Genomic DNA, 15,221 nt, shown 5'->3' on the forward strand with positions numbered 1-15,221 from the left:
CACAGTGAGAAGCTATTCCACATGGCCACAACATTTTCTACATTTTTTGCACTATATACTCTCGTGCGTGGGAGGAGGAGGAGGAGATGGAACTCCCACTAAACCCAAGTCACAACCAACCGATCGATCGTAACATGTAACATACTGAATTCTTTTTTGATTATACATATTTATGGCACTTACCAATTAACTAATTGTTGTACTTAAAAAAAAACGTTACGATTCAAATCCCAGAGGACGCGATTTAAGGCGCCAACCTCGAAGTTCTAGATAATTGTGGTGGTATTTGAAATGTGTGTTTTAGTTTATCTAATTAATCTAACTAAACATTAATATATATATTTACATACTTACAATATACGACATAATGTACGCCACTCCCGTGCAATGCGAACAGCATGAAGTAAACGTGTTAATCTGTGTTTTAGCCAAGTAAGCAGCTGCTGGCCTACAGGCCGTTTTGAGATCAACATGGCTCCGGCATGGCGGCAAAATATGAATATAACCAGAAATCAATATGCAAATTGTATGTACCCAAAACAAAGCATGTAATCTGAATTTAAAAATTTTCAAAGTGAATAATAATAAAGCAAAAGTAGCTGAATAAACTTAAAATACTCAAATTGAAAATGCTTTCTTTCTTCTTCTTAGAAAAGGAGCTTGTCTCTTGGCCAAATATTTAAATAATTTCGTTTCCCAGCACTGACTTAACTGACCTGAACAGTGTTGCCACATCATTTCGTACGTAGAATACATTGTTCTTCTTTTCGACGGTAGATGGCGCTACTGAATTGGAAAATGGAAATTCAAAACACATTTTTCAAGTTAATAAAAAGCTTTTTCTGTTTTATTTGGATTCAATTAATACTATTTGTAAAAATGCTACGAGTTTTGAGCAAGCAATCCTGCCAAGCAATATGCCAATTGTTCTACCTTCTACTAAAAAATTCCCATTGCTTTCAGACACCCCGTTGTCCTTGCCCCTCGTCGGGTGTTTCGGATCCTGCCGCCGCTGCCGCAGCCTGGTGCAGTTGTTTCAGTTCATTGTAGATCCTCAGAGCAAGCTGGGCATTGGGAGCCAACTCTCGTCCTGGCACCTGGTGCTCCTTCGGCGGCTGAATGCACATCTTCACCAGCTTTTGCAGTGGCTTGGACAGACGCACTCCGCTCAGGAGTCCCGGCTGGAAGGTTCCTCCGCCCAGGAGGACGTGCTCGCAGAATATCTGGAAGTTGTTGTTCTGCTGAATGTGCGTGCAGGCCTTATGCTCCTCGTCGCACATTCCGATGCAGGAGTGGAAGTGGCAGTCCTTGTTGGTGTGGCACTTGACGCCCCTCGACAGCCGCTTATCCAACTGGCTCTCCACATAAATGTGCTCGGCACTCTGGTACTTCAATCTCCTTTCCGGCGTGGTGCCAAAGCGATTCACTTGCATTTTGCACATCTTGAGGGGTTCCGGCTTCATTTCATCCAGTCGGAAAATGTACTCCATTATATTGAGGGCGTGCTTGAGGCGTTGCAACCGATTTGAGGCACTAAAGGATAATAAAATTACAGAAAAATATAGATAAACCCTTGAAGGTTTAAGTACTTACAGATACTGCATTATGCTAGGATTGGATTGCACTATTTCCAAGCCCTCAGTGGCATAGTAGGGTCCACAGGACCCCAGTACAGCTGGAAAAATGGACTCCTCATCAAATAGCTTGCCCATCATGTAGTTATTATCCTTGAAAAGCCTCCAGAAGCTAACCATCTGCTGGGAGTTATCATCAGATATTTCTTGGTTGACCAGAGCACGGATCTATAGTTCAGGAAATTAATAAAACGATGCTTAGATATCCTTAAAAGCTTACCATATTGTCATCCAAGGTGACATTATAGGCCAGTATGATATGCAATTTAACAATCTCATGGAACTCTTCTATTTTGGGATATATGGCTTCTCCCTTGCTGTTTGTCCAACTCAGTTCATCATCATTATGCCGGGCCAACTGAAAAGCGACAAAGGATATTCGCAACCATGACAACCAAAAGCCGGAAAATGGAGGAAACCCGGACCTACCTTCACCGCATACATATCACCATTTTTTTCTGCCGTAAAAAGAATAGTTTTCATATCGTTCAAAGGACACTGGAAGTTGTCAAAGGAAGACTGAGGGCCGCAGAGTTCCTCGCACAGAGAGCCGCTGTATTCATGTTTTTCGAATTTCTGGCACTGGGAATGGGGGGAGTTAAAAACTGGGTGAGTGTGTTAATTGCAGAAATCACGGTGTTACCATCAGGTTAAGGCTCCGGTGGGACATCAACTTGAAGCAGAACTTGAGATTGAGGAAGGCATAGCTGAAGACCCCTACAGCCAGGAGGACTGCAATCAAAACCGTGCGCTGCATTCCAAGCCGAATTTTTCGACGCAGGGCAGTTAACATTGTTTAAACGCTTAAAACGCTAACCATTTTAGCCAGTTGCTCGTTTACACACCCCAGTATATACACTCGAAGCTCAGAGAAGTGTCAGTTGCAACATGACACTTCTCCAGGACATGCGCAAAGATGTCCTTTCATTTTGTTATCGATTAATATCGCAGAAGTTCCCATGCCACCTCCCAGAAATAACAAGAGTTTGTATTTTGAAATTATTACTTAACGTATAATTCTTTATTTATACTCTTTGCTAAATTGAGCAATTTACTTTACTTAATTCATCAATTTTTTATTTGTATTTTTAATAAGTTGTCTTTTAATTTCATCCAAGTGTTTAGAGTTTCGGTTCTTGCTTTTGGTTTCGGTTTCGGTTTCTTTGTTCTGCTTTACTAAAAATTATTTAAATTCAGAATCATATACCTAAGTTCAAGTTTATTGTTGTATATTATTAATAATAATAATTATTATTTCGCATTATTTTTCTGCGATCATTGCCATTATCTTTTTTCCTTTGGTTTTCATTCCAATTCAATTATTGGGATGATCAGAATTTATATCTGTGTGTGTCGAGTCTGTTTCTGTGAGTTTTTCTGTGTGCCTGTCTAATATTCACCTTTTCGTGTATTTATATACTTAAGATAACCGTTTTGTATGCACAATTTTAACTAGTTATGTACACAACTATATGTGGCTATGACATATGCTAGAACATATATTGTGGATCGCCTCATCCGAGCCACAAACCAAATAATACAAATAGGTTAAAAAAATGTTACAAATAACGGCTAGGGGGATAATGTCATTGTTAATTGTGTTAATTCTTCTATATATTTCAAACGGCATCTCATTAATTCTTGCAGCTGGTTGTTTTAGGTTTTTTGTTGTTTTTGTTGTGTGATTATCGCTCCCCATTTATTAAATCCACCATCGAGGTCTTTTGTTTCGGGGGGTAACTGGTAAGTTAGTGTCATTGCTACGTGAACTTTAAAAGGGTGTTATGCCTGGTTTTGGGTTTTTTTGTTCTCCTATTACTGGATAATTTCATAATCTTCCTTACGGCTTTAGCTAGTTCGCTGATCTGGTATTTACAGTTCGATTCGTGCACACAACGCAAGACCAGTCCGTCTATCGGTTATCGATTCGCCACTCGCTTTCGTTTCCGTTTCCGGTGTCGTGTTAGTGTTGTTTTGGTATTTGGTTTCTTCTTTTTTGTTTTTTAACTTTACGCAATGTTAACATTTTTTCTTTTGATTTTGTTACAAAATCGCGTCGCCGCTTGGCAATTAATTCTCTTAGTTTCATTTATTTAATTATGTTTTGGTTTTCGTAATTCCTTTCAACTCATTATTGTTTTGCTTAGTTCATTAAAATAATGTAAAAAATCTGCAAATTGCATGCTTCTCATTAATTAATGTGCCTTTAAAAAATGTCTATGATTTCTCTATATGTATTCATTCTTATATTTACAGCAGTTTTTCTCTTTTCGTTTCGATTTTGTGTATTTGTTTGTTATTCGGTTTCTTGTGTGAACTTCTGATTCGAATCCTATTTTGTTGTTCATTTACTTAAAACCTTTGTTTTTGGCAGTGCATTTATATTTATTATTTTCGGTTCACTAATTCATAATGATTCGCCTCGGCTAATGTCTACAAATTAAGTTCATTTAGTTAGTTAGTCGTAAATTAGGTTATTAATTAATCAACAGCAGTTATTTACAATTTTCTCGTTTTGTTCTCACGCAAGGTACGTCTGATTCAACGGCTATTAAATTAAGTTCGAGTGCTTAGTTTACATTTTTAGTTATTTCATTTTTGTTCACTTTCGAAACAGAGCAACTGAAACTAGAGAGATACGACTAGAAAGTATAATTGGAAGACAGTTGTTGGGGATAATTCACGAAAACTCGAAGCAGAGGACATCGTCAGGACACCTCTCCTATAAGATAAGATTCATAAAGGAAAAGAAAACCGGGGGGCTGGATGTGGGGGAAACGGGAAACGTGTTTGATCCTTGAGCAAAACGGCTTATTGCTTTATTACAAAAATCGCAAGCAGTCCCTGAAGAAACTCGTTCAATCATAAAAACGCGCTTATCAAAAAAAATATTAACAAAACCCTCTCTCACATCATTGTGTAATCTTAACTCTTTTTTCTTTTTTTTGTTTTTAATATTTTGTTTATAACTTTAAACTTTGCATTTAGTGTGCCAAACTACAGTTGCTGTTCACTTTTCTGTTTGGTTTATTTATTTTAAATAATGTTTGTTTTTATATTATTATTAAGTTGCAGTTGCAGGTTGCAGTTTGCAGTTGCGGTTGCTGAAACTCTAAATCTTGTGGCGCTGCTCCGATCTGATCCGTCGCATCCTTATAGCTATCATTAACTGGTATTTTAGATTGGTTGATTCATCTTCTCATTTAATTATATTTATTTTTTAGGTTCTCTATCGTCTAGGCTTGAGTAGGTGTGTGCATTATTATTTCCATTTGCCTTGGCTCTTATCTATGTATGTATATGGTTTTTTTTAGTCAATTTAAATATGCAAATTCAAAACCTTCGCTTAATGTATAAGTTGAATATACAAATGTCCTCCTCTCACCCCTAACTCTGCTATTATGTATACGCACTGTTAGCTTAAGTATTTTATTTAAAATAGTCGTTGTTCATCTTCCATTTGTTTTGTATGTGTGGGTGTTTGTGTTTTTTTTGTTTTTGGTTTTTTGTAGCTGATGTGATTCGTATGTGTGGTTGTGCTCTGGGAGGAGTGGATTTTTTTTTTTGGATTAAACAAACTAACAGATTTGAAACAGATTTTGATTAATTACCTTTTCTCTGTCATTTTATCCCTGTAACTTAATTTAAGATTTAAATTTTAAATACTTTGTTTTTTACGTTTAAAAATCCAATCCCCCCATAGTGCTAGTGTCTCGTTTCTGTGATTCTCGCTTTTAACAGAGTTTTTGGCTTAGCAAAAAATTAAGTTTAATCCTCTCCCTTTTTTTGGCAGTGTAAAAATTGTAATTAATGTTAATATGGGTCCACTCCTGGATTCAGTTATTGCTTGTCCAGTCGCCGCCAGGCTGTTAGTCCTCGTCCAGGCTCTGGGAGCGCCGCTTCGAGACCACCAGATACTTGCGGCCAAAGTAGGGTGAATCTAGGGGATGCAGGATGCCGTGAGTCCTGGCTTAATGGCTTCAAGCGGCTCACTTCTTGCGCAGGAAGTCGGTGTACTTGCGTGCTCGCTTGCGCACTCGCTTCAAAGCCGATCCCAGCCGGAATTGCTCCTCGGTCAGGTCGCAGGTGTGGTGCGAATGCTGGTGGTGCGTGTGCTGGTGCGGATGCTGGTTTTGATGCTGATGCTGGTGTTGGTGGGTGTGGTGCGCATGCGAGTGGGCGTGGCTGTGGTGCGGTTGGTGCGATTGCGATTGTGGGGAGTCAGTGCTGTGATGGTAGTGATGCATCTGCACGAAATCATCGCCAGCGGGATTTACCGAGCCGGAGAGTGGGGATCCGGGCGACAGGGGCTGCGCCAGCAAATTATGCTCGGAGGCGGCGTCGAAGGACTCGAAGTGGTGGAGCTGCTGGTGGTGCGTCAGTGGCGGTGGCGACGGCAGCGATGAAGAGTGCTCGCTCGTGGTGGAGGCCCCACCAAATCCGGCCACTCCCAACCCAGCAACTGCACCGGCTCCTGTTCCAGCAAACTCCTTGGGCAACTCATCGATTCCCAGGGGCTTCTCGAAATGGGAATTTCCCGACATGTTCGTGTAATCATAACTGGGATAGGTGTAGGGCAAGTAGCCGGCGTGGTGGCTCTCGCATCCTATTTCGCCGGTGGTGTTGCCCCCCCTGTTGTTGATGAATTTCACCTCATTGGCATTCCTCTCCAAGCTGCTGCTGAATACAATATTTATGTTGTTCGAGCTCGTTGATAAATTAATATTTGTGGGCGAGAGCTGCTCCGTGGAGCTCTGGTTGAGGTTGGTCTCCTTCGAGCTGGCCCTGTAGCTCTGGAAACACTCCGCCGCGTCACTGGAAGCCGTGTTCGTGGTGTTTGTGTTGTTGTTATTCAAATTTTGGCCCTGCTGGAAGTTGTTCTTGTACTGGAACTCGAGAGCGTTGCTAGGCTGGAAGGGATAGTTCTTGGAGTTGTTCAAAATATCGCTGGCCGTGGCATCGCCCTTGGACAAGTACTGGTGGATGTCCTCGCTGGTTATCTGCAGGTCCTGATCCAGATAGCTGTTGCATTGTATGTAATTGTAGTTGTTGCTACAGCAATTGTTGTACGAATCGCCGGCATCCTGATGGAACATCACTGTGGTGGTAGTCTCCTCCTCGAACTCGCAATGGTAGTTGCCACTTCCCCTGCTGCCCCGGCTGCCGCGACTCCCCTTGCTGCCCCTCCGCTTCCTGGCGGCGGCTGCCGACGTGCTAGGACCTTCGTCGTAAACGGAGCTAGTGCTCTTCCAGCACGTCTCTGAAGTGGTGGTGCTGGAGGTGATTTTCCGGCAGGGTTTCTTTTCGGGTTCGGGTTCTGGCACCTGCCAGGCATCCAGCTTCTCCTCCGGCTCTTTTTCGGCTCCCTCACCACCCACAGCTCCTTCGAGCTCCGTGGGAGACCTGCCATCTGCCAGGAAGCTCCAGCGTATTGGCGAGGGGGAGCAGGCGTACTCCGGCAACTCCGTGCTGCTTAAGGCTCCCTTGGAGCTCTGGCGCTCCAGCGAGCATCCTTGCTCTGGGGCCATGTTCTTGGCCCGGTCGAATATGGATGTCAGGGATCCCAACTGGCTGTTGGGTCGACTGGCATTCAGACCCCTCAAGGATATGGAGGTGTAGCTGGGATGGCGGTGCTCGGGCAGCAGGCTCCTCTGACTCCTGTGGTGCTTTTTCACTAAAGCGGAGGCCGACTTGATGGAGTTGTTTCGACTGAGCGAGGAGCGGGAGCCATACAAGCTGGTGGAATCGGTTTGGTAGCAATAGTCCGAGCTGGTGCAGCAGCTGCTGGGCCTCCTGGAGGAGCCGTACAGGTCCTCGGCGAAGCACTGGGCCAGCTCCGTTCTGGATGAGCTATTGGTGGCAGTGTTGCAGCATGTTTTGCGAACTAGGATCTCCTGGACTTCGCGGTCGGAGCAAGCGGGGTCCTGGCAGTTGTGCGAGGATAGCTCGGTGACAGAACGATGCCGGCGGCTGGTGCAGATGGAGGGACGCACCGAGGCGGGATTGGCCGAGGAGGAGGAGGCCTGGTGGGCTCCCGGCAGACTGCCGCTGCCCTGGCGACGGCGCCTGTGGCTTCTGTGGTGCGAGTGATGGTGGTGGCTGCTGCCGTTGTTGTTGGAGACGGAGTGGTGCGAGTGCGGCGAGGTGTGCCGACTGTGGTGCGGACTGTGGCTGTGCTTGCGCTGCTGCTGTTGCTGTTGGCAGTGGTGCGATGGTTGCTGTTGCTGCAGTGGTTGCTGATCTAGCTGGTCTAGATGGTCTAGATGTGGTTGCTGTGGTGCTGGATTGGCTTGATCACATACGACTTCCTTCTCATAGCTACAGTGTACGTATTCGTGTGTGGGATAGCAGGACTGGTGGTGCACCTGCTGGTGGTGTTGCAACTGTTGTTGCTGCTGCTGCTGTTGTTGTTGTAGATGCTGCAGCTGATCCTCAGCGCGACTCGTGGAACGAACACTGGCAGAGTCAGGAGGCGAGGCGCTCCTCAGTCAAGGCCCGTTGCTCGGGCAGACAGGTGGAGGCTGACGAGGGTGATGGGGCGCAGAGGCAGCGCTCCGGCCCTGGTGTGTACTTCGGCCGCCGTCTAAAAATCGCTCGGATGCAGCTGCTCAGCATAAAAAAACATACGCCAAACAAAGTAAACACAAAAATGTACAGAAAATAAAAAGCAAAAAGATTAACCAATTAATATTGCGTGCCAAATTTCATAGATTTCTTTGCATCGTTGGAATTTGATTTATTATTTCGTTTTTAATTTTGGTTTTTTAGCGGGCATTGGTAGCTTTGCTATGTAAATATAAATTCCACTACTGCTAATTAAAACAGTGCATGCAAAAAGTCCATGCCAATAATACGCATGCAGCAAAAACTCATGCTCAGTCGATAAAGTCAACAAAACACAATATCCACATGGCGTTGATGAACTCGAGAGGGGCTTGGATGCTCGGTGCTTGATTGATGGACTGATTGATTGATAAATTAATTTACTGAAACGATTTTGCACTCTTTTTTTTTGGAGAGCGCTTCATAATTTATGATTGCCAATATGGAATACGGCTTTTTGTTGAAACTAGTAATAGTTAAAATAGACGAGATGAGTATTTTTCAAATTAATTTATATTGCCGAGGCAGATGCTTTTCAAATTCAACAAAAAAAACAACAAGCCACTGATTATTGTTTAATTAGTTGGCTTTTAATATAAATTTTATTTCAAATGATTCGAAATGAAAGTGTCAGACGAGTTTGAATGATATGATTGTATTGTATTATTGGCACTTTGCTTTCTGATCTTTGAGCGAGTGTGTGTTAATTTAGTGGATTGGTTCTTTGTTCTGTGGGTATATCCAAAGACAGAGTGGTGCGACTTTTCTTTACTTAGCCAATCGGTTCGCTTTAGATAGATAGTTGGTCCCCAGTTCAGTTGTTTCCCGTTCACTTGCGTACTGTATAAGGGATATAAACGAAAGGAAAACAATATAAGCTACGATTCAGATCAAATCCGAACAGTCTTTGGTTCGTTTTGGCTTCAGTTAGAGCCTTTGACTAAATATATGTATTGTGCATTATTTTAAGTGCATTTTGGTTGTTTTTGACGCAGCTCGCTTTGGGCATTTGTCATGTAAATGCTTGAGTGGTTCGGTGGCTGCGTGGTGGCTCAATAGCTAATAGCTCAGTGGCTGACTAGCTTGGGTGGTGGCTTATTTAGTTAGCTTGGGTGGTGCTGGGTCAACCTACATGACATCCTTCCGTGGGCCGAGTGACGGCGGAAACTGTAGTCATCGATGTCATCGTAGTGGCACTTTCGCGCCGGCTGCGGCGTTTGCAGATTGGTGCCGTAGTTCGTGTAGCACTGACCGGACCCGGGCCCGGATCCGGAACCGACCAGTCCCACCGGGCCATAGCTGCTCGACCCGGGTCCCAAGAGATTGGTGCTATCGCTCAGCGGATAGGGACCCATGCCTTCAACCGTCAATGAAAACGAGGTCGTACCAAACACTTGATTATTACAAAAGTACGGTAAAGGATATCTCGGTGTTCGATTCGATTTTTGATTCGATTTTAGTTTAGTTTTTCATTTCATGCAAGATCAGATAGTCGCCAGATTGTGATTTTCAGTTGGTTACATACAATAGTTGAGTGTCGGTTGTGTGTTTGGTTGGTCCAGTTGTGATGGTTGGTCGATTGATCGATTAATTGAGAGATTTCCAATGTTTAAAATTCAGTTTGATTCAAAACACAATTCATAAATCCAAATGGAAATATATAATGCGAGATAGTTAATTTATTCAGAGATACTAGAGAGTATCGCATAAGAATTTAATTACAGATTAGAACAGTACAGATTGAAGTTCTACAATAACAAGCGACTATTTTATTTAAAACTAAACCAGAATGGCATTCCAAACTAAAATATACAATTACTAGGCAAACAATAAATTAATCAGTAATTTATTGACACACACACAAATAGTAATATTAATGAGTGGAGATGATCCGAGATTGGTAAAGGATTTTTGAAATGGATTCGGGAAATGTATATTTCTGTTTTGGCTTAAAAACGAAACGGGATAAGTGTCAGCTAATTGCTCGTTAATGTGTGGCATGTTTTCCATTCGGGAAGTAATTATTTTTAATATCCTTGGAGATTCGACTAACATCCCTTAATTATTTGTTTCTAATTTGGGGAATAATTTCGCCTTCGGGCCAAGCAAAAAATTAATTATGCGACACGTTGAACACGTGTTGCTTATAAAGGAATTTACATTGTGGATGCGTTCTGTTTGGTTATGGGCCGGTGTTTTCGGTTTCAACATTTAACAAGTATATATATTTTAAATTAGGGTTCGTCTTGTTTACCTAGAGGACATTTTCTGGCTTGTGTTTGTTTAGCAACAACATGTGTTTATGGATATGCAAATATTGGATGTGTCGTTCGAGCAATTTGCACAACAAATAACGTGAATTAAAAACTCAAATTTATACAGGGATTTGAAACTGAAACGCAATCAAGGTGTTAGGGTTGTGGGATTATATAATTTTTGTTGTATTTTGAGGTTTTTCAGGTGTAGGATTCGGGTTCGGAGTCGGATTCAGATTCGGATTCGGATTCAGATTGAAATTGAGGTGTACTAGGCGTAGGAACGTAGGCGTGTTTTGGATTCTTACGTGAGTCATGTTGGGTCTTCTCCTCGGATACCATCAAGGCGGCATGTTCGATGCCAGAATTCATACTTTGTGGCTCCAAGCTATTTGTGCAGTTTAGCATACTCCTGAAATTCGCACACTCTACGATTATGTTTTAAGTGTAAACGTATTTGGTAAATTTAATTTCTTTGCAACTAATGAGAGCAATTTCGAGAGTTTATCGGGGTTGTCGGGAGGACACAGAAAAAGGATTCTGGTTCAACACGAAGGGGTCTCTGTAGCTGTAACGTGTCTGATATGTATTTCTGCTTGGAAGTTATTAGGCGCGACTTAGAAATGATATTTAATAAAGAAATAAAAACGAAAATAATATAGTTTTTTAAGAAAATAACATTTATTTTTTAAATAAAACATAAATTGTGAAATAAACATGAATTAAACTAACACTATTTCTAGAAGTAAATGGCTTCCAGATTTTCGGCAACATCTTTTCTCCCAAAAAGTCCCGGGGTTTTCAATAACTCCTTCAATTAACGTTAGATTAATGTAAACATTAATTGATAATTCAATTAATGTTAGATTAATTTAAACATTAATTGAAAGGGTTGATGAAAAAGATTCCTGTACTGGGAAGTGAAACTTTTCATTGCGCTTTGGGTCGTGAGGAACCCTGGTTCGACGTGGTGTCATTATTAGAACGTTCCTCGCTAAAAAAAGGTCAGAATAAAGGTCAGTGTACGTGTGTGGTTGTGGGTGGGTTCATGAATCATGATTTGTAATTGCCTTAAACTAACCAATTTTATTTTTAGATAATGGACTATGAAGGGACGGGGAACGCAATGAGAGCGATTCTGATTCTGATACTGATTCGATACATGGGGACACAGACAGATGAGATGCGACTCTTAATTATTATAAAGTAAGTATAGGTAACGATATAGCTATGCATAGAGAGAGAGAGAGTTGGAGAGTAGAGTATTAAAATTGATATTAAATATTTGGGTATTTATATATTGTTGATTTTTGTTTCTAATATTTTTATTTATCTTGCTTTAACGGCAGCCAGTTTTTTATGGGTTGTAGTTGTAGTAGTTGGAGTAACAAAGTAACGAGTCGTAACAAAGTACAGGCAAAGTTAAGCAGACATGCCGAAAAATTTGTAGAAACTTTGAGCGCAGGAATTCACAATTTCGAATCGATTAATTTCTTTTGATTTTTCGGTTAAAATTTTGTACATAAAGTGGCTAAATAAGGTACAGCAATACGAGCTACTTTTAAAGGTGGTAGTTTGAAGAGCGAAACGCATCGGATCGGATTTGATTGTGGGATTTTAGATTCGGAATTTAAAAGAGCCGACCCATTGGGCCTGGATCTGATCACCTTCGATGACTTCATGCAACTTACCCGTACAGTCTACTATCTCGAAAGGTCCTTCGGGGCATACATGGAACGTAGTTCAAGTCAAAGGGTTATTTTCAAAACTTATTTGTGCGACAAACTCAAAATATATACAAAATTTTCAAACTAAAACAAATGAATAGCTTTGATTTCTGAATGGGATTCAAGAATCAAGTAGGGTATGCAAACCGCATAATAAACTTCCAAGTAATGTTAAGAGGGGACAGAGTATACAAATTCGATGTTCTTGTGTTGGTTAGAGATTGTTTCTGGTTATGAGTTGGTTAACTAGTCGACAAATTGCCATGATTTGTGTGCAGAATATTAGCTGGGTAATAATTTAATTATAGAGTCACATACCTGCCGTTGTTGTGCCGGAAGAGAGCCAGGATCTCCTCGAAGGTTTTGTTCTTGGTCTCGGGCACTTTCTTGTAGGTGAATATCCAGAAGATGGCCAGGAAAACGCTAAACGGCAAGAAAGTATAGTTTTCCAGGGCAGACTAAAAGATAAAAACATAATTAGTTTATTGTTTTTGTAAGTTAGTGAAGCTTAGATTGACCCACCTTCATGCTGGGGAAACCAATGCCGACCACAAAGTTGGCCATCCAGTTGACCAGAACCGCAATGGCCATGGCACTGGGCCGAGGTCCCTGGGAGAAGAGCTCGGCGGTGATCATCCAGGGTATCGATCCGGGTCCCACAGCGAAGAATACCACAAAGCCGAGGGTGGCCACCACCGATAGATAGGACATCCAGTCGATCATTTCCTGCACATAACCAAAGAACTCCTATACAAAATGCATAGTATTCGCATTCTCGATCGTTTGAAGGCTTTTTTCTCTCTACTCGCGATTAACGAACTCTTTCGAGACAACACTATCTCCTCGTAAATAAATCATAAATCAAACAAATTAACCTTCTGTTGGGCCAGACCTCTTTTATGCATGAGTTGTATAAAGTATTTGGAAAATACGAGTATTAGATAAAGTAGCTTGGAGCTGGCTGGTCGTGGAATCTTGGTTCTCAAAGATTTGACCTATGCCTAGAGGACTGCCGCTCGAGTTTTTTTCTGGCTTTAGAGGCTTAGGAATGCTTAGTTGTAGTTGGTAAAGTATCTATATCTTACACAAGTACCGAAAACTTAAAATTTAAACTTAAAAAAAGTCACATTGATGGTGTGTATGGTAAGTTCTGTATATAAGCATCTTGTGTAAGAAATTTCAGCGCGGTGCTCGACTCTATTTTTCTCCTTTGAATTTTTGTATTTTTTGTTTTGTTTTTGTACATTCTGTGGATCTGGTGGAACTGGTGCCCGAGAAACTTTTTGCAGAATTGTGTAATGGGTTTTGATTGGTTTTTGATTTTTTCAAAACATTTGCTTGCCTTTGAAACTGTGTGAAGAATTGCTTCTAGTCGTGGCCTGATCAAGCGAAAATAAAGCAATAAATCATAAACTGAACGAATTCGTCAACTGATTTCGAGTGAGTGTCTTGTGGGGCAAAAGCCTGCCAAGTCGAGAATAGCAGAGTTCAGGGGTGGGACCGTTGCACAGCTGGGCTGACCTTGACACTTTCATCCAGGAAGTTGCCTTTCATCGTATTTCATTTGACAATGAGGAGGAAAGTTCTTGGATTTGTTAACAAACTTAAAAGGTAGCCCAACTTCGCAACAACTTAGCCTAAGCAACTAAAAAAAAAAACAGACAAGAATTCATTTAAAGGCAAGCAACGTGCATAAAGTGTATAAAATGTAAAACAAAATATACTTTTTGTAGTAAAAAGTAGACAAAATATGTCAGAATAATACTAAAGCATTCCAAAGCTAATCATGCAGGATAAATAATCTGCGTAAACATATTTTCAAATCGCAGATAGGGGAGATAATTAATAACTAAAGCGACCAAGTGTTGGCCTATAAATTAAACACATCTATGACTTAAATGCAATGCATCAGCCAAACCAAACTCACAAAAAAATGCACATACATTTAATGGCTGAGGGAGCGTCGTAAATTCCACTTGTTATAAATTCAAATATATCTCACATCAATAATTTATAGAAATACGCGCGGGACAACTGTCATACCATGTATTTGTGTGTTTTGTAAGTGTGTGAGTGTTTTCACTTTTTCTGTTTTTTGTTGTTTTTTTTTTGGGTTCTTTGGGGGCTTTGGGGGGCTGGGTTAAACACAACGTCATGCATAAAAAATTTATATCAATATTCAAATATTTATAAACACGCACTCCGCTTTTTGGACGAAGTGGAGATAGGGTTTGGGGAATAGGGGGGATGAGTTCTCTAGCAACTCTAGGACTTTCAAAATCATATGCAAATGCGTTGGGCCCGCTAAGTGGACCCACTCACTAAATTTTAATGGAGCGATGGGGTAAAAGGTTAAAAAACTCAAACGAAATTCGTAAAAAAAGGAACACACAGGCAGGAGCTTTTACATTGACATTCGCATTCGCAGGCAGTGCTCAAATTTACAGGAGCAGGAGCCTAGAATCCTGGAAACCCCTAAACTTGCCTTGATCAGGAACGAAATGGTGATAAAGATGGAGAAGATGAACATGCCACCGAGTCCATAGAGGTGCAGGGTCCTGCGTCCTGTGCGATCCATCAACGGAATGGAGACGAGGGTCATAACAACCTGTGGATAAAACAAAGTTTTATATATTGTACAATAAACTTAATTCATGAATTATTAATCTTAGAATATAATCATTCAAATTGTATTAATAGGCCTTTTTTGTCAAATTACCGCTTTAAAATTCTGATGAAAGAAAATATGTTCAACCGCAAGGGCCATAATCTTTTAATAATGAACCCGATTCTTGACCGAAACACCTACACACATCTTCGTAAGTCTGCATCAAAATCTGGCAACAAAATATTTTTTAGATTTTTTCCAAATTTTCTGGTGGGTCCCCTTCGAAAATTCACAAAATGCATGGAGCCACTATTTGACCCACATCAACAGCTATATCTTTGGCAATAGTCATCGGATTCTTGAGCGGAATGCACTAAACGATTTGTAGATCTAT

General features: G+C 41.2%; 2 protein-coding genes across 2 annotated transcripts in view; both read right to left on the minus strand.

Annotated features, from left to right (window-relative positions):
- Positions 1–843: 843 nt before the first annotated feature.
- aln (divergent protein kinase domain 1C) lies at positions 844–2,498 on the minus strand. The gene is made up of 5 exons (XM_017248490.3): positions 2,278–2,498; positions 2,064–2,216; positions 1,855–1,992; positions 1,594–1,802; positions 844–1,533 (listed from the first exon to the last, which is right to left on the minus strand). Exons 1-5 carry the CDS (start codon positions 2,425–2,427, stop codon positions 960–962), a joined length of 1,224 nt encoding a protein of 407 aa, XP_017103979.2. The 5' UTR covers positions 2,428–2,498; the 3' UTR covers positions 844–959.
- A 218-nt stretch (positions 2,499–2,716) lies between these two features.
- The window catches only part of Glut1 (Glucose transporter 1), a 38,296-nt gene continuing 25,791 nt past the window's right edge, over positions 2,717–15,221 (minus strand). The window contains 5 exon segments of the mRNA XM_070279325.1: positions 2,717–8,238; positions 10,801–10,904; positions 12,538–12,677; positions 12,742–12,945; positions 14,705–14,827. Coding sequence (XP_070135426.1) covers positions 5,624–8,238; positions 10,801–10,904; positions 12,538–12,677; positions 12,742–12,945; positions 14,705–14,827 — 3,186 coding nt within the window. The 3' untranslated portion in view covers positions 2,717–5,623.

The sequence above is a fragment of the Drosophila bipectinata genome, chromosome 3L (assembly GCF_030179905.1).
Source record: "Drosophila bipectinata strain 14024-0381.07 chromosome 3L, DbipHiC1v2, whole genome shotgun sequence".
Taxonomy (NCBI): Eukaryota; Metazoa; Arthropoda; class Insecta; order Diptera; family Drosophilidae; genus Drosophila; species Drosophila bipectinata.

Coding starts and splice junctions, on each gene's coding strand:
- aln (XM_017248490.3), bottom strand. CDS start 2,427: ATGTTAACTGCCCTGCGTCGAAAAATTCGGCTTGGAATGCAGCGCACG. Junction 2,217..2,277: donor ACCGGAGCCTTAACCTGATG/GTAACACCGTGA, acceptor CCCCATTCCCAG/TGCCAGAAATTCGAAAAACA. Junction 1,993..2,063: donor GTGATATGTATGCGGTGAAG/GTAGGTCCGGGT, acceptor GTCGCTTTTCAG/TTGGCCCGGCATAATGATGA.